The 22,241-nt window shown below is 33.2% G+C and overlaps 3 protein-coding genes and 1 pseudogene across 11 annotated transcripts in view; 3 read left to right on the top strand and 1 right to left on the bottom strand.

Annotated features, from left to right (window-relative positions):
- Positions 1–11,248, top strand: part of LOC126738262 (protein lingerer) — a 66,490-nt gene extending 55,242 nt beyond the window's left edge. For 3 of the 4 annotated variants that reach the window (XM_050443503.1, XM_050443501.1, XM_050443502.1), the window contains exons 18-20: positions 4,122–4,277; positions 4,802–4,831; positions 9,882–11,248. In XM_050443503.1, coding sequence (XP_050299460.1) covers positions 4,122–4,277; positions 4,802–4,831; positions 9,882–9,986 — 291 coding nt within the window. In that variant the 3' untranslated portion in view covers positions 9,987–11,248. The remainder of the gene's footprint in view (positions 1–4,121; positions 4,278–4,801; positions 4,832–9,881) is intronic. The other variant, XM_050443504.1, reaches the window with a different exon arrangement.
- Positions 11,249–15,283: 4,035 nt separating this feature from the next.
- Positions 15,284–20,210, bottom strand: LOC126738816 (protein YIF1B). The gene is made up of 5 exons (XM_050444259.1): positions 20,044–20,210; positions 19,841–19,987; positions 19,597–19,781; positions 19,409–19,549; positions 15,284–16,019 (listed from the first exon to the last, which is right to left on the bottom strand). Exons 1-5 carry the CDS (start codon positions 20,075–20,077, stop codon positions 15,429–15,431), a joined length of 1,098 nt encoding a protein of 365 aa, XP_050300216.1. The 5' UTR covers positions 20,078–20,210; the 3' UTR covers positions 15,284–15,428.
- LOC126738817 (uncharacterized) lies at positions 16,395–17,398 on the top strand (annotated as a pseudogene).
- Positions 20,211–21,245: 1,035 nt separating the features above from the next.
- LOC126738355 (ribosome-binding protein 1) overlaps positions 21,246–22,241 on the top strand; it is a 29,602-nt gene continuing 28,606 nt past the window's right edge. For 3 of the 6 annotated variants that reach the window (XR_007661306.1, XM_050443647.1, XM_050443645.1), the window contains exons 1-2: positions 21,246–21,414; positions 21,775–21,972. Coding sequence is in view for 5 of the 6 variants with exons in the window: in XM_050443647.1 (XP_050299604.1) it covers positions 21,775–21,972 (198 nt within the window). In the remaining variant the exon portion in view is untranslated. The remainder of the gene's footprint in view (positions 21,415–21,774; positions 21,973–22,241) is intronic. The other 3 variants (XM_050443650.1, XM_050443648.1, XM_050443646.1) reach the window with 2 other exon arrangements.

The following is a 22,241-nucleotide window of genomic DNA, read 5'->3' as shown; positions in this document are numbered from 1 at the left end:
TATTTTCGGTTGAAATTTTTTAAGGTTTAGTCAACGGAGACTGATTTGTATACTAAAGGTGTGTACCCAAAAATTAACTAAAACTAGCTACAGAAAGTTGCCACATCGGCGCTGTTGGTCAGAAGTGTATCTCACTCTGATTTCCTGGACCCACCTTTTGATAAAGCTATTGTTGTATGATAATTAGTCAGTTGGCGTAATATATACACCACCTAATAATAATTAGTTAGTTGGAAATAATTGTAAAATAGGTATTTATGTGACAAGTGTGTAAAATGATCCTTTTTTTATAAGAAATTTGTCTGTGTAAAAAAAAATTGACAAATTTTAAATAAAACGTCAAATTACTTTTTACACACTAGTGCATAAAAACTACTAAGTAGGAAGGGTGTAAAGTGAGTAGTGGTACGCACGATAGTAGAAAAATGAAATTTAACGATGTATTGTTTACTCCAAGGATTTTTTTACTTTAAATGACGCCGGGGAAAACACTCACATTTTTTTTTAAATTTTTGTATGGTATTGGAACAGTGGAATTAGATATTACCTTTTAAAAATGGAAAATTAATATTCTTATTCCTAAATGTCGTCAACATATGTAACCGAGGATCCAGAGAACTACATATAGCGGACACAGGACATCATCATTTCCCCGCAGTTTAAAGTAATCCTGTCATACATGACAAAATTAATAAGAAACAAAATAATAATTTATTTTGTAGGTTTGAATTTATCTCAGGATTTTGATAACGTGTCAGATTTATTCTTCAAAAGAATTTCAAAATTAAGATTGTTTGATAAATATACATTAGAAAATATTTATGCGAAAATGATTCAAATAAAAATATTATGAATTTCTTTAAATAATTATTTTCGTTCCACAGCGAATGTTAAGAAAAAGTGTCTGGAATAAATTTTATAAAAGGAATACATTAAATTATCTAAAATAGTGCCAAATACACCATTATTTTACTTGAACACTAATTTTGATTTTACAGTTATTTACTATATTACATGACAAGAAATATGTTTGTTTACGAACATTACAATTTTATCTGAATCTGTAAAATATTCAATTAGTAAGTATCTTTACTTTACTTTCTGATTTCGCATTTTTTCATTGTTATATTGTTTTTTTTTCTCGTTGCCTAATTTTCCGATGGAAATATTTAGCCAAAAAATTAAACCTCATCTTCAGATACTTGAAATAGTATCCTCTTTGCATCCAACGATTGGTAAGACTGTACGATTATTCAATGTTTGCAAACATCTAAAAATGTTGACTCTAATGTAGAACGCAATTGTAGAACCGATGCGCTTAGTCGCGTGAGCCCTTGATATTTTTCCATAATATCTACAAATTCTTTTTAAGGTCTTTTCTCATCCCTTTGAGCCTACAAGGACAAGATATTTTCATTTCCATCAACATTTGTTGTAGAGTATTTTCCTCGTCATCATTTCACTCCTTGCTCAATAAAATTTCAAGGTAATCCTACATAAAAAATCATAATAATCACAAATTATTCATCATCGCACAGTATAAACAATAATTGTCGCAGTTACAAGAAATTGTTTTAATAAAGTGCAAAATTTGGCAGTAAAAGGAAACTAAATTAACAGGAAAAAAGTTTGAATAGAAAAACATTATTTTTAGGAAAATGCAATTCGCATACATGAAATCAAATACAAATAATCAAATACCTCTCACCTCTTTCGAAATTTATTGTCGAAAGATGCGAAACAGTTTTTAGTATATAAAATTCGAAGCATAGAAATATGATGAATACAAAAAATTAATTTAGAGTTATATAATACTATACTGACCTGTGGAGTCTAAAAAGAGTTAAAACCCGTCATTTCTCTTATTATAGCCGTTAAGAACGGAAGCCGATCGTACAACCGCAAACGTTACAACGCCTTATCCCCATTGAAAATAAAAAGTTCTCTTTTCGAAAACGTTAAATTGACGCGAGTGAATATTAAAAAAAAAGTGTAGAGTAACTAATAAAAGCAAAGTACGCTTCTGACCAACGGCGCCGAGGTGGCGACTCTGCAAACCCAGTTATCGTTCAATTTTGCGGACTCTTGACCTCATTTGAAAAGCGCAGAGATCAGTGTCCTTATATCCAATCTCCTTGGATTTAATTATTCAGTGTATCTTGGAATGAAGTAATTAAATTACCACATTTTATTTTATTATCCTTAATATAACTAATTCATATACATATTTTGGTCTGTAGTACCTTCAGTTTTGAGATTTCCCAACCTTTCGCAGACACCTTATAAGCTAATTAAAAAAAGCCTTATAAGCCTCTTCATAAAGCTGGTAGCTTGGACCGACCCTCTAACTTCCGTCCCGTATCAATTTTGTCTACCCTCTCCAAGGTTCTTGAGCTTGCAAAAAAGGGACTTGTCTCTTTTTTGACCAAATACAATGTGCTGTCCCCTAATCAGTATAGATTTCTAAGGCCACGCAGGATGCAATTTTCAGATTCTTGGAGGGTGTGTCTATCTATGATTTCCAAGAAGGCTGCAGCAGCGGTGTTCTGTGATCTGTCCAAGGCCTTCGATTGTGTGGATCATGGAATACTGCTGTCAAAGCTTGATTTTTACGAATTTAGGGGAGTGGCTTTGGGGTGGTTGAAGTCATACCTGTCTGGTCGCACCCAGAAGGTGGTTGCATCTGGATTTTCGTCAGGGATAGCACACCTTAAATGTGGTGTACCTCAAGGGTCAGTGTTAGGTCCTATTTTATTTTTATTATACGTTAATGACTTAAGCTCTCTATCACTGCATGGACTAGTGGTCCAGTTTGTCGATGATACTACAATTCTGTGGCATAACAAAGATCAAAAAGTAGTCATCTCTCATAGTAGAGGACCTTCACAAAATTAAAGAGTGGTGCATCTGCAATCAACTTGTATTCAATGTTGATAAGACTTTTGTTCTGGGCCTTAGGTGTAATGTAGAAGGTTTTTTGTTTGATGAGCAGAGCCCACTTTATAATGGAGATTATTGTCGATTTCTCGGCTTCTTAATTGATGAGAGTTTAAGGTTTGACAACCACGTTTTGGGCCTCGCTGCTAAACTTTCTTCTGGTTGTTTTGCAGTCAGGGTTGCCAGGCATGAGTTGGGGGGGTTGTTTACTCGTTCAGTTTATTTCGCCTTAATAGACTCTCATATCCGTTATGGGTTGCCATTTTGGGGTTTGTGCTCCAAGGGACCCCTTAACATCATTTTTACTATTCAGAAAAAAGCATTAAGGTATCTGAGTGGTGTTGGTCTGAGAGTCTCTTGTAGACCTCTTTTTGTAGCTGAAAGAATTTTTACAGTTTTCTCACTCTTTATATTGGAAACTGCAACACTCATACATAAGTCCGTAAGTCCGCCATCCTGCACCAGTCATAATACTCGTCAAGTGGGCAACTTATCTCTTTCAATCCCCACCTCCTCACTTGCGAGAAAGTCACTTATATTTATTAGTCGTAAAATATTTAATCATGTTCCTTTTTCGATTAGGACTGTTACAGACCTTAAAAAGTTTAGGAGAGAACTAAAGAAATTAATCTTACCAAAAGCTTACTACAGCATTGAAGAGTATTTTAACGACTCATTTTAAATATTTAAGATTAATTATTTATCTGTTGATCCGATTTTTTTTATTGTTCTTGTTTTATGTTGGTTGTTGCCTTTCCTTTTCTTCTTTTTTGGTTTTTTCTTTGATTATATAAAATATACTTCTATGTACAATCAAAATCGATTCTGTATTCTGTTTTTGTCCTGTATAACCAAATAAATACTTGTATTATAAATTCTAGCATTAGGAATCTTTTAGCACAAGTTTGTAAATTTAGCAAATAAAGTATATTTTTATTTTGACTATAAAAACGGTTTATCGCAAAATGTCAAGAATGTTAAATGATTGCTTTATTGGGTTTCTCAAAGAATTAATATACACACGTTGTTTTTATCTAGTGGAGTAGATAATGTTTATATTAAAACATCAACGTTTCGACGCCGTTCAGCGTCATCATCAGGGCTTAAAATATAATGTAATAAGATTATATAGAATTGTTAAACAGTTGTTTGAAATAAACTATAATTAAAAACAATTTTTCCAGTCGTACGAGAAACAAGGTTTCCATTCGGGGACGCCGCCTCCGTTTACGGGAGCGTTGAGTCAGAGCGCGGGCACCGGATACGCCCCGGCCCAAGTCTACATCCCGACCATGCCCCAGCATCATTCGACGATGGCGATGCACCAGCCCTTGCATCAGGTAAATAAATAAATAAATAATCGTTAAATCAAACATTTTCAAATGTATTTTTATTTATTCATTTATTTTTTCAACGAAGCATGAGTTTCTTTTGCATGCGTTTTTCTTAACGTACAGATTTGTTGGAAATAAAGTCGCTCTAGTGGGAAAATGCTACTTGAAATGGTGTTTTCGTGCTGATTTTCCTTCTAAGGTGATTTTATTTCGCACTAAGCCAAAAATAAACAAAATGGTCATACTTAAAAAGTGTTAATATTTTGAATATTCCAGTAGTACAAACAATAAGAGTTTTAACTAAACCATTAATATTATTCTTATTTATCTTGCATGATTTAGTATATTTATTGTATTTTTGTTAAACATTCATTGACGAGTGACATGTAATAAATTAAGATCTTTATTGCATACTTTATGCACTATCGCCAGTCAATGAATGTCATACGAAATATCGATCAATTAAACTGAAATAAACGTCGGACTTTTGGTGGTTTTTTTGGTACTTAGATGATTTGTTTTGCTTGTAGATGGATGTGAGGCACCAAGGCAGACGCGCGGTAAGTCATTTCACGACGCACCGCATCCGCTTTTATCGAGCATTTTCATTCACCTTTCACCGTCCACTTTTGTACATTCGTTTTATCCGTCCATTCTGCTTGGTGGTGCTTTATGTTGTAACATTATTTTGACGTTGTGTGACGTTTTTGAGCATGATTATAGAACTGATTATTGAATTCTTAAGAGTAGTATTGGTATAATCAAATGTGTGCTTGCAATTAAAATAATTGTGTGAATTTAATAATTATAGTGTATGGGGTAGGTAAACAAGCGAAGTGAGTACAAAGACCCTTTGTCTGAAAATAATAATACCTATATAAATGTGCCTATTTTTAAATTCCTGATTTTACCGCTCGGAGGCGCGATTAATACACATTAAAATTATTTACAATGTTCGTTTCGTTTTACACAGTTGTTGTGAAATTTAAAAACCATAAACTGCTAATATATTTTACATAGAATGAGCAGATTTTAAAATATGTGCACATAACTAGCAGACTTAAAGGTTTGGGGTAAAAATCAGTTTGAGATGAGCTTTTTTTTATTTTCCTTGATTCTCTTTCTTTAAATTTAAAGTCCAAAAGTATCTCTGAATTCAATTCGCTGTTTTTGGATCAAAATCCGCTAACCGGTTTTCAGAGATATTGACCTTCAAGTTATTAAATTACATTATATAAATATAAATTTTATGTAAGAAAAAAAAGGCTTAGCAGACGGAACTATTAAAGCATCCACATTTTGTATGTATAGATTTGTATATACACTACCGCTCAAAAGTATTTGCCCACCATGTATTCTTTTTATATTTAGATTGTATCTCTTTTGTAAATTGCATATATGCTTAAACAGCATACCTATCAACTATGGTTCGTTGAAAAACACTGAGTTATTAAGGCGGACTGTCGATTATAATGTTGGGAAATTCACCAGAGAAGGGACTATTAGCAACAAACCTCGATCGGGAAGGCCAAAGGTAACAAGTTCAAAGGAGGATTTAAATATTATAATTACAAGCAAACGCAATAGACGCCTTACCGCCCCTGAAATCACAGCAAAAATCAACAAGGAGCGTAAAAAAGCGCTACTGAAGGATGTTAATAAGAAGAAAAGACTTGAGTGGGCCCAATCACACAAAGAATGGACCATTGATGACTGGAAGAAAGTTCTCTGGAGTGACGAGTCGAAATTCGAGGTTTTTGGAACGAAGAGGCGAATTTTTGTTCGCCGTTATGCCAATGAAAGGGTCGCTGAGAACTGTACGGTAGATCTGCAGTGGGCGATCTAATTAGAATAGAGGGAATTCTTCGAAAAGAGGGTTACAAAACAATTTTAAGTGAGAATGTACTTCCTTCTGGTACTCGAATAATTGGGGAAAACTTCATCTTTCAACATGACAATGACCCCAAGCACACGTGGAAATTGTGCAAGCAATATTTAGGTCAATTACAAGGGCAACATCTTCTGAAAGTTATGGTATGGTCCTCACAATCACCGGACCTCAATCCTATCGAATTACTGTGGGATAAACTGGATGGACAAGTGCGAAAATCATGCCCCACATCAAAAGAAGACTTGTGGAGGATCATCCAAGAAGAGTGGCACAAGATACCTCAGGAAGCTTTGGACAAATTAATTAGAAGGCTACCGAAACTTTGTGAAGCTGTTATTAAAAATCGAGGCAGGCATGTAGATGAATCCAAAATTTGATTTTCTTAAATTTTATTAATTTAAAAATGTATTGTTTATATTCATTTTGTTATAAATAAACCGTTTCATTAGAATAACTGATGGGTTTATTATTTTTAGTTATAACTTTAAAACAGTCATATGTGGGCAAATACTTTTGAGCGGTAGGGTAGTTATTGGGTACATTATACCCTTTTAAAATATCTATTCTGTGGGTAAAAATAAAATTAAATAGTCAGAAATGTGTTAAATCCATATTATATAGTTGTTGATTATTACATTTGAAATAAGTTACTATAGTTTTTCTTGTCTTTCTCCATCTGCCTGGAAGAAATTATTGATTTTTATTTTACAGGCAGATTATCAATTTCCATTATCCCATTTCTTCTTCTTTTTCTTTCTCTTTTTTAAGTGCTTGAAAAAAATTAACGAACTCCTTACAGGCGGTTAAGTTACTTCAATCTATAGTTCTTTTTGTCTTCCTCCTTCAGAACCTTGACTGCCTGGAAGAGTTATTGATTTTTCCGTTACAGGCAGATCATTAATTTGTCTTCTTCTTTCTCTTGTTCTTCTTCTTTATGTGCCTGGAAGAAATTAACGAATTTTTACGGACATCAGTTACACATCAGCGTTATTACAGGCACACAGACAGTTCTTCTTATCTTTCTCATTCATTTATTTTGACTGTACAATTTATTAACTTAACATAAATAAATTTACAATTTATTTACTAACTTTAAAACGAATACACCATAGGGGTGACCCAATATCTAGCAAGTATCTTACCATTTTCAAATCTAGATTAGATACGCCAACTTTTGAAATCACTTGTCAAACAGCGAAGTAATTTCCTTTTCCAGGACAGTTAGTTAAAGTTGGGAAATTATGGTCAACAGATACAATTTTCAACACAAGTAGAGCAAAAATTCGATAATTTATTAAAAATGCGAACAGTTGTGTCTGAATTTTGTTTTTTGAAAAATTTGTAACTACAGTACTAATAACATCAACTGGAGGTGTCAATTTTTTTCTATGAATGCCTATAATTTCAAAAGTACTCAAGATAGATTTTTTTAAATATTTTTTTTGGTTCCCTGAGCACCTGGTCTTTTGCCCGTTTTCGGCTTATCGTACATTTTTGGGACACCCTGTATATGTTTTCCTACGATACTTCTATCAAATTTAAATTGTCCGTATGTATTAGTACTTGTAGTGATTTGAGACATTCGATATATTATTACGTATTTCGATAGAAAATAATATTCTGAGAACAATGATGCTGCATTTGCTACTTTATGTTTTATACTCATAGTAAAAATCAAGTTTTTAGATTTTATAATAGGGTCCCATAAATACGTTAAAAGTTTTAATGTTTATTCAAGTAATCACGGAAAAATAGATTTCATTGCATTTTATGACTTGAATCTTTTACACGCCTATTTAGCAAAGTCCAAACCAGTAATTTTGTAATCACATGGTAGGGAACAATCACTTTTGCAATACAGATTTTTATTCCGTATAATTTGATATGGTTAGTTTTTAAAAACGGTTAAAAAATTAGCCCAGAACAAGAAAAAACTAAGTTACATAAATAAACGCATTTAATAAGTCAAAGGCTTTGATTTCTTGAATAGTAGGCTCCGTTTTGACTTATTTTTCAATTAACATAATACATGACATCTTGTCAAGTGCAATTTTAGTGTTTACTAATATTTGAGACGTTTACTGACTATATTTCTGAAATACTGCGTTTTTAGAAGTGGGTGTTCATAAAAAGGTGTTATTTAAAAATAAATGCCAAAAATACTCGTTTGGAAATTTTAAATAGGCGTGTTCAAGATTCAAGTAATAAAATACAATAAATATTATTTTTCCACGATTACTTGCTTAAAAGTTAAAACTTTCAACGCATTCATGGCACGCTATTTCAAAATTTAAAAATTAGTATAAAACAAAATGTAACAAATGCGGTATCGTTATTCTCAGAATATTATTTTCACAATATTAATATTATTATCACAATACGTAATAATATACAATAATAATAATATAGTTCAGGTTTCAAACTCTATGAAATGCTTTCGAATATGCCAGTAGGGACATATTCGAAAAGTGCTAAGCAAAGGGGTTGCGGGTCGAAATAAGGAAAATTTAATTTCACCTTTTTTTTAAATATAACAGAGACTTATGTTACGATCTGGTTTGACGACTGTGCAGCTCAAAACAAAAATTGAAACTGAACTGCAGAATTTGGAATTAAAATACTTTCAATCTGACCACACTTTTATGTCCGCGGACTCGTTCCATCACGCATAGAACAATTATTGAAAAGGTACGGTAAGGTGATCGATTTTAATAATTTTAAATCATCTGTAGAAAAGGCAAACTCATCTCCATCAAGGTCCATGTAAAAGAGATGAACATACAAAACTTTTTTGAATGGAAAGATTGTTTATCCAAGTTTAAGCTTCAAAAAAATGTTTTCAAGCCTTACTTGCAGAAGATGATACATTTGCACTTTAAAAGGGGAGAAAATGTATTGTACCACAAAAATGCCTTTTCGGAAGAACCAAAATCTTCTTGCCGAACACAATGTCGAGGTGTAAAATTAAAAAGAAAAGAAAATTTAATTTCTAAGTTACGTCCTATTATTCCGGCTAACCGAATGATATTCTGGAGGTATTAGCCGTTTCCCAAAATAATGATACTGACAATAAAGAAAATGTAGATTTTCAGTAAGATTTCATTATTTACTTTCATACTTTTTTTAATGTTCTAATGCTTTATTAGTGAGTAATTTAGTTATAATGTTAATTTGAAATGTAACTCCTGTGTCTTTAATAAAAATCAGTCCAAATATATATATATATATATATATATTTTTATTATAATTACTTTACTAAGTTAAAAAGTCCTATCTAACTTTTTTTTCGAAAATTTCATCAAATATTGAATCTAGTCCCTTATTAAACTTTACCCACAAATGTAAAAAAGCAAATTTCTAAGCATATAAAAAGAATCAGGGAATTGCTTTAAAACATGAGGACTGCATATTAGTTTTCATAAAATCTCAATTTTGGGATTTGGGCCAACAATGGGACGGCAGTATTATTATTATTATTTTTTGGTTGCGTCGGTTGCGCCCCTAGCGACAAATATTGCCAGCCGTTTTACTCGCTTGAGAATCTCGAATACTACTTTCTCGAACTATTTTCGACTGTAATTAATGAAAGCATCGGCTCCCTTCACCAAATATCCTCATTTTATATGTTTCACCGCCATTTACATCATACGTATTATTAACCGCACTAAAATGAAAATATTCTAAAAAAAAATAATCTAAATGACCAAAACGTGTTTCAGGACTCGGGCAATTCGAGCAGTCAACGATCGCAGGGTTCCAACCAGTCGAAGTCGGGGTCAAAACAGGGCGGCTACGGTGCCGCCTCCTACTGGAACCAAAACTGAACCGCAACAATAAGAAGAAGCGACCGCAAAAGCTGCCGCCGCCTTTCCCATCTTTCCCCGCGCCCTTTTTCCTTCTCCCCTTATGGATATTTTTCTGTTAGATAGCTTTTGATTAGTAAGGATAGTACGTGTATTGTATTATTATGATTATTATTTTTTAATTACGAATAACTATTATTATTATTATTATTATTATTATCGATTAAATGGGCAGTTTTAGAGTGCTTTTTATATTATGTCGGAGAAAGCGTTTCGAGACGCCCGCGCTCTTGTATTTATTTCCTTTTTTTTTCACTTTTAAGCGGGGACGCTTGATTTCCTCGAAGACTACGTTAGAGTACTTTATTATGATTAATTTTTTTTTTAAAGGTCTTCTTTTACCTGTTAACACTTAAGGATAGGTTTTTTTTTTACTTTACTGGATTTTTTTTTTTTTTTTTGACTGTTAAATTTGGAATGAGTTAATTTTAGTTTTGTGATTGGGGAACGGTCGGGACGTGCGGCGCGGCCTGAAAAGTCAATTTCACTTAGGTAATGGACTTCGTGAATTAATTTTCTAAACTAATCTGAAGAATAAACAAAAACGGTCGCTTAATGGAAACTTTGTAAATATGGCTTTCATGACACACACACACACACAAACATACATACATAAACACATAATTTGGTCCCGTTAGAGAGCAGCGCAACGCCTGTTAAATTAATGTATATTTAGTATTTAGAATTATTGTGTTTTGGAAATTTCATGTCTCCCCACCACAATAAAATCTATCTAAACGTGTAGGTAAAGTTGCCGCCTATTATTATTATTATTATTAATAATTATTATAATTATATTAAGCAGCGGTCTCGTGACTGAGTCCCTTCCCTTACTCCTCTCCCCCCCACTCCGGTGATGCTGTATGGGTACGTGTCTCTGGAAGAACCGATTCTTTTTTTAAAAAGAAGAGTTTCGGTTTTTTGGACGTCGTTAGACAAAACGTTAAGGGTTGCAGACGTTTCTCATTTTTTTTTTTTTGTTTAAAGTTGAGCAGAGGTGCCTCCCGTTTAGTGCGACCGTGAGGTTTTTTTTTATTGAATTTTACAACTAGATAGACTTAAAAATAATAAAAATTGTCTCGTGTACCTATTGCTGATTTGTATCATAAATGCCCTCTCCTCCCTCTCACTATTATTGTAGACACTGTATATGTGTAGTTTTGTTTTGTATTTGCTAACTTATCAAGACGTTTTTTGAAAGAAATACACATGGATATGTCTTAGTTTTGGTGTTTTTATTTTCGTATCCCATTAGACAGATTTAGAGCCATCATTTTTAAAATCGCTTTACTAATTGGGATATTTTGTCACTTTAAATTTCATTGGATTTACGGGTATTGATCCTCATTTTAAATGTTTTGATTAAAAAGTGTTGCACAGTTATATTTAGTATCAATCAATAGTGTGGTATATTTTTCGATACAGAAACCTTAACAATCACTTGTTTTTATTGTTTTACCATAATACAATACAATGGTATTCACGGAGAGGCAAAAAAACCGAGCTTAAGACCTTGACCAACGGATGGTACGAGACATTGTAAAAAGCACTATATCGTATACGGAATTTCTGATTATCTTAATAAACAAAATTTCCGATAGTGTCGCAAAACATAAGCGATACAATGCAGCAGTTATCGAGCAAGGTGAATGACTTGGAAACACGCATCACACTTCTTGAGAAGGAGAATGACCAGTATAAAGCAAGGACAGATGAACTAGATCAGCGAAGCAAACTAAATCAGCTGAGAGTATATGGATTACCAGGAAACTCTCGTGACCAGGGATAACTTATCACAGGTTACTAATATGTTTGAAACAAAACTTGGTATTGAGGATATTAAACTTGCTTTTTGTCAAAAATTTGGATCGTAATGCTATCTTTTAGGAAAAGAAAAAACTTAAGGGAAGCCAAATAAGTATTGTAGAAGAATTAACAAAAACAAGGTATGAGTTAATGCTTCTTGCAAAAGAAAAATTTGGGTAACAGACTGTCTGGACTATCGGTGGTAACATGTTTGTCAACGTAAATAATAAGAAAAGAGCCATAAAATCCGAAATTGATGTTAATAATATTGGATAAGCTGAGGCCATAAACAAATACGTTTCTTTGGGTTTGTATTTACCTTCGAAACTTTTTTTTTTTAGTTTAAGTTCAGTGCAGTTCCATATATAAGATTTTTGTTTGTTGTTTATTTGTGGTAAAAGAGGAAATTTTTTTTTGTTAATTTCTATATCCATTTGGTAGGTGCCATTTTTTTTTCTTTTCGAAATTTTTATTTTTTTTTTTTGTTAAATATTTAATATGGTGGATTTGCGTACATGTTTTTTAAATACGCGGTCGCTTGTGCCACGACTGGCAGAACTAAAGGAAATTATCAATGAGGGTGATTATGATATTGTAGGAATTTCTGAAACTTGGTTAAATTCGAATATTTTATCATCGAATATTAATATTAATGGCTGTAATATTTTAAGAAATGATAGAAAAACTAGAGGTGGTGGGTTGGCTTTTTATATAAAAAATAACTTACAATTTTCTAATATGGTTTCTGTTAGTGAAGAAACTTGTGAAGACTTATTGTTTCAACTAAAATTTTTTCATAAAAATTATATGGTTGGTGTCCTCTATAGACCTCCCAAAGATAGTATCAATAATTTTCTACAGACTTTTGAAAAAAGGTTGGCTGATTTTCAGCCTTTGGAAATCATATGTGGCGGTGATATAAATTTAAACCTTCTAAATATGGAACATCATTATGTATCAACTTTTTATGATTGTATAGAGTCTTTAAATTTACAACAAGTTATAATGGAACCGACAAGAGTTACAGGGGCATCATCTGCACTTCTGGATTTAATTTTGATTCCAAATGACAAATTCCAAATTCTAATTATCCAATATTTTCTTGTAAAAAAAGTATTCTTAGTAAATGTCGGCCTGAGAATCCGTTTAGTAGATATCTTAATTTTAAAATCTAGATATATTTTAAGAAGTGAACAAAATAAACGTACATAATTTTTTCTAAATTAATGCTAAATTACTTATTATAATAAAAATCATAGAATAATGACCCTAAATTATTTGTTCTACGTAACCTCCATTCATTTGTATACGCATACGAGCCCTCTTTATTAAAGAAAATCTAAGGCTTTGAAAAATATTTGGTTTCAACTTGAAATGCTCTCCAGCTGCAATGATTCTTTCCTTTAAATGATCCTCGTTTAAAATCGGAACCATATACAGAAAGTCTTTCATACATCCCCAGACTGAAAAATTCAAAGGTGTAAGGTCGGGCGAACGGGGTGGCCACGGAACAGGAGCATCTCGACCCCGACCAATCCAGCGATTAAGAAATACTTGATGTAAATAGTTCCTATATCCCATTTATAGTAAAATGAGCCGGAGCACCGTCGCGTCGAGTTGAAACCAAAGATTTTGTCTTAAATTTAGAGGCAAATCAGGCAGTATTGTAGAAACAGAAATGAATCACCAGTCAAATTACCTGGTAAAATGACCGGTCCTAAAAGAAAGTTATCCATAACACCTGCCCACACATTGGCTTTAAAATTTCTTGATGATGTCTCAACTATGGCCCTAGGTTTCTCTTCAGCACATATGTGTGCGTTATGGATATTTGTCATGCCGTTTCTCGTGAATGTGGCTTCGTCAGTAAACCGAATCGCCTTTATAAAATCCACATTTCTATTATTCATTTCACATAACCATCTATAAAAACCAAGTCTTTTCTCGGGATCGTCGGGTAAAAGACCCTGTACTTTTTGAAGATGAAATGGGTAAAGTTGTTGACTCCGTAAAATATTATGTGTCTCGGTTTTCCCAATATTTCTCATCTGTTCAGCCAAAACCCTAGTACTAATGGTTGGTGATTCTTCGACAATTCTTAAAATTTCTTCCTCTTACCCTGGTTCGTCTTTCGCTGAAACTTCCAGTCTCCCTTAGGCGGTTAATCAGATTTAAAAAATATTTTCTTTTGGGATGAAATCAGTTTGGGAATGTCTGGGCATAGTGCTAGCGGCTAAGCTTGCATTAGAGTCACATTTTCCTAGTTGAAAATTCATAGGTATTTACTATTTACAATAATATTTAAAACTTACCAAACATCAAAACCATATCCGCCATTTCGGAAAAGGATACATTTCTTGGTCTATGAGCCATTATGGTTTTATAAGTTGTAAGAAAACACACCAAATACAAACATGTATTTAAAAAATGTAGATTTAGGAGTAATTGAGAAGCTTGTTAAGAGCGTCAGAAGCATTTAAATTTGTCACTTTAAGAGTACGTAAAAAGTTACTGGTGCCCGAGGTCAGCCAATTTGTAAAGGGAAATATCTAGATTTTTAAATGAAGATATCTAATAAACGGATTCTCAGGCCGACATTTACTAAGAATACTTTTTTTACAAGAAAATTTTTTACTAGAACTCTATTATACAGAGGTACAAAACAGTTTTGGTATTTTTAACACATACAATATACCGCAGGTCGCGCCCCCTGCAAGGTATAGCAAATCCGTGAACGGATTTCTATTTCTTGTTCCAAAAAAACCCCTCATACCAAATTTTAATTTAATATCTTATGAAACACTCGATTTATTAAAAAAAACGATTCTATATTTATCACTTTGACGCCCTGTATATTGAATACCGAGCGCCCAATTAAAAAATGGCATAACGAAAGTCGCATTATTTTGGTCCGCCCTATATGTGGCCGGCGGATTGGCCTCCTTTTTCCGGACACCCTGTATAAAGGAATAAGGCTTTCCAAACTCAGAAAATCTTTTGTAGACCTAATGATAAAACCAAGTTTTTAATGATGCTTTTACAACTTTATCTATGTGTTTTTACTGAATGTGAGTCTGTTGTCAATTTCCACCCCCAAGTCCCTGGTAGAGCTAACTAGTTTAAGAGAAAAATTACCCAGGCTGTAGTTAAAATTAAATTCATTGTGAAGGTTGGAGATTTACATAATTTTGCACTTTTTAATGTTAAGAGGCATTTTATTTATTGAGCACCAGGATGATAAGGTGTAGTAAAGTGTCTTTTTGCAGTTGAACGCAGTGGCTGTTGTTTTCTATAGTACAAAATATTTTTAAAACTCATTAATTTTTTTAATGAATTTGTTCCATATTTTTGCTGCCGTTAATATTACTAGTGGGTTTTACCTACTTGTATCCTTAATAATAATATTAATAAATTAAATACCACACTAATCATTAAGGATCAATAAAACGTCATTATAGAAATATAAATACATGCGGTTTTATTTAGCATTAAAATATTAAGTAAATATAAAAATCGCCTAAGGTTACAATAGTTTGCAATACGAATCTATTAGTCAATTAAATAGGGCGTAAAGAGCAACGTCGCGTCCGTCTGAAATTACGTCGCGGGGCCCACGCTATCGACCTCGAGCGCCACCTGGGGCACCAAATGGAAACTCAGCCACCAGCTCAAGACGCTCTGCACCCCGACGACGAACAGCAAAAAGTACAACCGCCTCTTGTGCCCCTGTCCCCCGCCCCCGTAGTAAACGTGCTCCTTGGTGCCCTGTTCGGCGAGCACTTGCACCTTCATACTTCGCACCAAGAAAAAGGCCAACGCCAAGTTGACGTAGACCAGAGACGCGTAGAAACCCGCCCGACCCGCCACCACGCTCGCCAAAATGCTCGTGATCGTTCCGACGAACTTGTAGCCGCTATACGCGAGCAAATCGAGGGTTTTTAGGCTCGTTTCCACTTGTAAAATGTACAAAATGGTGCTGTAGATGGCGAGTTCGATCAGGCACCAGGCCAACGCGGACGAGGCGGTGATGCCGATTTGTTCGGGACTGAACTTGTCTTGCATTCCGAGTACCAGACCGGCCACCAGGACGTATGTGATGTACGCCATCGAGGGGATGTACAGGTCTGGCGCGTTTATTTCGTATCTCGGTTGTACTGGGTGGTTTTGTTCGTATTTTACGGACCAGTCCTAAAAGTTAAAAAAAAATCGCATAAATGAAGGGTCTCGGGAGAAAACCACTGATCTTATAGTTTTTTTTTTTTTAAAATCGATTAAAGTTTGATACTTTATATATTCATATATGCGCGTATAAATACTATATGGAAAGAAAGTTTTTTTTTTAATATAAGATTTAATTTAATTCCTATAATAAATCCTGCTTATATGTGTTTTAAAATATTTAATAAGCTTCCAAATGAACTAAAAATATTAGGTAATTTAAAAAGTTGAAAACCGAAGCGTCAAATCTGATTATTAATCTGCAACTTTATTGTATAAAGGATTATTTTGAATTTTGATTTTATATAATTTATGCACTGTAGAAATGGTATACTGCCCTCCTTAGTTAAAACGTTCTAACTACAAAATTCTCGTTTTTTTCGGCTAATTACATTTTATTAACCTATCAGATGGTATCTACCTCCTTGGCTAAATTAGAAAGTCCTAACTACATTTTTTATGCTTTAAATTCACCTAAATATATTGTCCTATGTGTAGCAAAAACGATAATCCCAAATTAAAATGTCCTATCTATCTTTTTCTAAGGTAAAATGTCCTTCCGTTGTAGCATTCCGTTTGTAGAATATTCATTTGTGCCAGTAGGGGCATATTCGAAAAACCGGTGGCAATAATATGACACGAAGGAGTTGCAGGTCGATATAAAGAAGATTTCATTTCAAATTTTTTTGAATTTTTTTTATATAACAGAGACCTGTGTAATTTTACGATCTGGCTTGACAACTGTGCAGCTCAAAACAAAAATTGGGCCTTATTTTGTTTACGTTGTAAACTCTACTGGGACTGAACTGGAGAATTTGGAAATAAAATACTTTCAATCTGGTCACACTTTTATGTCCCCGGACTCTTTCCATCACCAGATAGAACAATGATTGCAAAGGCACGGTAAGGTATTCGATTTTAATGATTTTAAATCGGCTGTAGAAAAGGCAAACTCATCTAAGGTCCATGTAAAAGAGATGAACATATAAAACTTTTTTGATTGGAATGATTGTTCATCCAAGTTTAAGCTTCAAAAAATTGTTCCCAAACCTCAATTACAGAATATGGGACATTTGCACTTTAAAAGGGGAGAAAATGTGTTGTACTACAAAAATGTCTTTTCAGAAGAATTTAAGCTCTAGAACTTGTTGTGCTAAATATTATAAGGGTGGGTTACCAAAACTTTCTTGCCGAACACAATGTAGAGGTGTAAAATTAGAAAGAAAGCAAAATTTGATTTCTAAGCTACGTCCTATTATTCCGGCTAACCGAATGATATTCTGGGAGGAATTAGTCGTTTCCCAAAATAATGATACTTACAATAAAGAAAATGTAGATTTTCAGTAAGAGTAAAGCACTTTTTGAGTAACTGATTTCCATTCATAATGATTTCATAATTTACTTTCATACTGTTTTTAATGTTCTAATGTTTTAATAGTTAGTAATTTAGTTATAATGTTAATTTGAAATGTTTTTAATAAAAATCAGTCCAAAAACAGATATATTTTTTTTATTATAATTACTTTACTAAGTTAAAAAGTCCTATCTAACTTTTTTTTCTAAAATTTCACCAAATTTTGAATCTAGTCTTTTACTAAACGTTACTCACAAATGTAAAAAACAAATTTCTAAGCGTATAAAAAGAATCGGATAATTATTTCAAAATATGAGGACTGCATATTAGTTTCCATAAAATCTCAATTTGCTCAGCTTTATCGATTTGCGAGTTAGGATGTTTTAAATAAGGACGGCAGTACACATGGTGTCAATTTGAAAAAGTACGACCCCAATGATAAATTTCCTTAACTAATACTTGCGTGTCGCTAATCACTTTCGTAACGATTGACAAATTAGTTAAAAACTTGTCAAAGAAACTCAAAAAAGTTTAATTAAAATTTTAATTTAAAAATTAATTGCTAAGTTTATGGAAAGTGGTTTGGTTGCAAACAAAAAAGAAGCTATAGTTGTGTATTGGATGAAGCTGCACAACTTGGAAAGCCCTCTACATCATTTGCAGTGTGTCATGCCATGTAGGAATGTCTTATGAAATAGTAAGAAAAGCACTAAAATTACATCAATTTCACCCATATAAAATGCAAATTCTTCAACAGATTTTCGATGATGATTTTGATAAAAGAATTAAGTTGCCTAATTTTATTAATGAAAACCAAAATATTTTACAGAATATTTGCTTTACTGATGAGTGTTCATCTTTTTTACATGGAAATGTTAACAAACAAAATTGTCACTACTGGAGTAATGAAAATCTGCAAATTTTTAGAGGAGATCACAAGCAGTATCTAGAGAAGATAAATGTTTGGGCTGGTATTCTTGCAAATTCTATTATAAGACCATTATTTATTGAAGAAAATGCCATATATCTTCTGTTAACCTCCCAGACTTGAATACAAGGTAAGTTAGAATGGTCTTTGTAAATTTTTTCTCTTAGAGTCTCTTTTTACAATAGTAATACATTTCATGAAGATTTTTTGTTTAATTTCCGAAACCCAGACCCACGCATATAGTAGGAAATGTATCAGAAATTTCAGTGTGGAAATAGATAAAGTGATAAATGGAGGACTTTGTTTAAAATGGAGACAGAAAAAGTCCCAATTTAACACTACTTCTAATTGTGTACTATAGAATGAAAGAACCACACATTTCCCACTAATTTTAAATGTATGGTATAGTAGAGCAAAATTGAAATTTGGCAGCATAATGAAATTTTAAATTTCCCACTACTACAACACCATAAACTCAAATTCTTTTCAAAGGGTAACTGAAATAGTTTCAGTCATCCTCCACTAAATTTATTTGGAAAACATCTATCCTATATGTTTTGGACATGTAAGATGTCCATCATCAGGGATATACAATCAGGGTTTTCATCACAACACATAAAAAGCCACAGTGCTTCTGGCAAGGTCAAAGGTTAAAATTACTAACAATAAATAAAAAGGGCATATTAAGATGCATGAGAAAGTGACTAAACAGGATGACCGAAACTATTTTAATTACCCTTTGACATATTAACTCCACTGCAAGTATGGACTACTTCTTCAACTTCAAATTCTTTTGTTGTTAGTACTACTCCTCAACCTTCAGAGGGCACAACATTCAATTGATGGTTGAGTAGTCTATTGGTTCTAATGGGAGCTACCTATCCAAGTAGTATTAATCTATGGCAGTCTCTTTTCAGTAAACAAACAATACTAATTTCAGTTTGTAAGACTCAAAATTACAGTCAAATTTATATGTTTAGTATCTTAAATAAAAAATTATGTTTCTGTAAAATATGCAACACTAGAAACTAACTTTTTGCCTTAACTAAAAAAGAGAAATATCCTATATCAACTTACCGAATGTGTAAATGGAAAAAACAACAATGCCAATTTAGAAATCACATATCTGGTATCCACAGCAAAGTAAAACTTTAACTTACTCACTGGCACATACTTTTCCATTTCTTGTTTTATTATAGTTTTTCCTGCTCCGGCCAACTAAAATAACATTATTATTCTCGAAATCACTTATTGTGAAAGATTACCTGTTGCCCATATTGCATAGCCATGTCTTGAACCACAGGTTGTCCCAAGACAGCCAAATTAGCGGCCATGGGGAAAGAGGGCGGATATTGGCCTGATGGAATGGCCGATGGGTTAAAATTGGGCACAGGAGATGGTGCTCCTCCAGAGTATTGTTGGGCTTCATATTGTTGTTGATTTCCAAAACCTTAAATGGCAATTTGGAGCATTTTATTATATGGGTGAATAGTGATGAAATTTACATACTTTGTTGAAAATTAGGGGTTTGCATGGGAACATCGGCGCTCGCCGGTAGATTGGGATAGACCCCTTGAGGCTGATTTTGGGCGGTGTAGGAGCTGTATCCCATTGCGTTCACGTCGCTTACTCGCTTTACTTTTTTGCCAAAATTGGCTAAAAATTAACAAGTTAAGTGGCACCTAAAACCTACACGTGTTCTATTGGCTTACCTGGACGTGGCCCGGTATTGGCGTTATAGTTCATTATAATTTACAAATTAAATAATTAAATTAATAGAAATCAGATCTTTATTTTTATTTTTTTGTTCAATATCATACAAATTCAAAACACGTCGTCCGATCGCGTCAATTATGTCAAAAAGTGCAGGAGTGTTTAAGGTTTCGTCTAAGTTAAGGTTCATATCGCATGAATCCGATGTTGTCAAATGTATTACCTGTTATGGATGTGAAGTATAAACCGATTCCAAGCGATCTATCGATTTTAACCGCGGTTAAACCCTTGGTTCACCTTGAACAGTCCCTTTATAACATAACCAATCGTGTCCACTTGGACGTGTTTGGTTAATGTAACTTCGTAATTTGTCAGCTGTCACTATCATCATTTTGTTTGTTTTTAAATAATACCCCAGACGCCAGTAATCTTATATGTAATTAATCTTAAACATAAATATCAAAAAAGAACACTTATTAGCCATAATAAATTTTGTGTCATTTTTAAAAGGGAAATAATTTGTTGTTTGTTTTTATTTTTTCCCGCACTTATTTCAATGTCTTTGACATTTGACGTTTAGAACACAGCTCCGGACGTGGGTAATTACTATTCCAAATTGATGACGTATAAAGGGCTAATTGGTGCCGTCACGTATCTCGTGTTTGGTTAATACCATTTAGGAACGGTAATTACCGGTAGACCGCTTGGAATCGGTTATAGAAAACGTAAAATAAGAGAGATGTCAAATCATAGCACGTTTCAGTCCCTTTTTGACAATTGACAGCTAATAGTTTAAATAGCTATAAAGGGCGGCGCCACTATCAGCAGAAATTAATATTAACCACTGATATTGACGTTGTCGTAATTGACAGTCATTATGGTGGTTCGCGATATCATTTCTTATATTCGATACTGATTATCACATATGCAAAGTCTTTGTTTACTTTCTTTATCAAAATTTAAAATTACAGCTAAATTTAAAACCTGTTGTTATTATTCGAAAAGTAGGATAACACCTTAGAGCTGGGCTATAAAGATGGATTAATTTAAAATAATTAATAAATAGATCGTGCGTTTCTACTAAACTCTTTTTTTTTTAAATAGCTCTTTGATAAAATGCAGCAAAATCAACATTACACAAGTGGCAACACCGTACAATTTTTTTTCTTGACAGCTGTCATCTAGGTTACAACTGTCACTTTGGCACTTTTCGTGAATGTCATAAAAGTAATAAATTCCGTTCGTTCAGTTTTGTTCTAATTTCGTGTTTAATCGCCTTTTTTTGCGTTAAAAGACACATTTTACTATCGTTTAGTGTTTTTAAATCGTGTCCGTAAAGTTCTCATAACGGTGTGTGCATTTCCTTTAAGGTAGGTGTCACAAATGTCCTCTGAGATGTTAAACTCGCCCCGGTAGCGGTTTGCTACGTGGCCCCCGGTTTCTATGAATTTTTACCGTTTATTGCGTTATTTTGAAAAATATTCGCAATAAACATTAACTGAAACCTTTCATAAAGTCACCCTGCCCTACACAATAAACATTTATACCATAATACTTATCTAAACAGGAAAATCTCTCATAAAAAAAAAAGAACGGTTTCCAAGAGGCCAAATTATCAACTTAAAGCTGATAAAGCATTAATTTTAATAAATAACTGCCCCTTATCTTTCGCTGCCTCAGCAGGATCGTTCCCTGACAATTTATTCAACACTCGAAAATTTCCTTTCCAGATGGACCTGACGACCCCTCTAATATTTCTTTCTATATTCGTTTTGGGCTCCTTGTCCCTATTTTTGGTTTATACTTATGGCATGAAGAAGAAGAGTTACGAAGAGGCTTTGGCCGAGCACCGGAAAATGACCAATGCCTTGTTGGGCAATAAGCCAAAACCCAATAAGGAGAAAAAAATTAAAAAAGCCACCAAGAAGGTAAGAATTTGTTGGATACACTTTTATAGTAATTATAAGTGCATCAAGCACTTCAGTAGTATATTAAAAATTCTTGAGTTAAACCTCAGTTTATTGTTTTCCAAATCTAATAAAAATGCATGCAGACTAATTACTCAGAATTTTTTATACTTTTACATTTAAATAGTTATAGCTCAAAACCTATTCAAAAAAAAATTTGGATTAAGGAAGAAGTCCATTCTGAAGTGGAGTCAATATAAAATTGAAAAGTTAGTAGGGGAAATCTTTTC

Source organism: Anthonomus grandis, chromosome 7 (assembly GCF_022605725.1).
Source record: "Anthonomus grandis grandis chromosome 7, icAntGran1.3, whole genome shotgun sequence".
Taxonomy (NCBI): domain Eukaryota; kingdom Metazoa; phylum Arthropoda; class Insecta; order Coleoptera; family Curculionidae; genus Anthonomus; species Anthonomus grandis.
The sequence above is the reverse complement of the archived record's forward strand: the minus strand, read 5'-3'. Positions and strand labels throughout refer to the sequence as shown.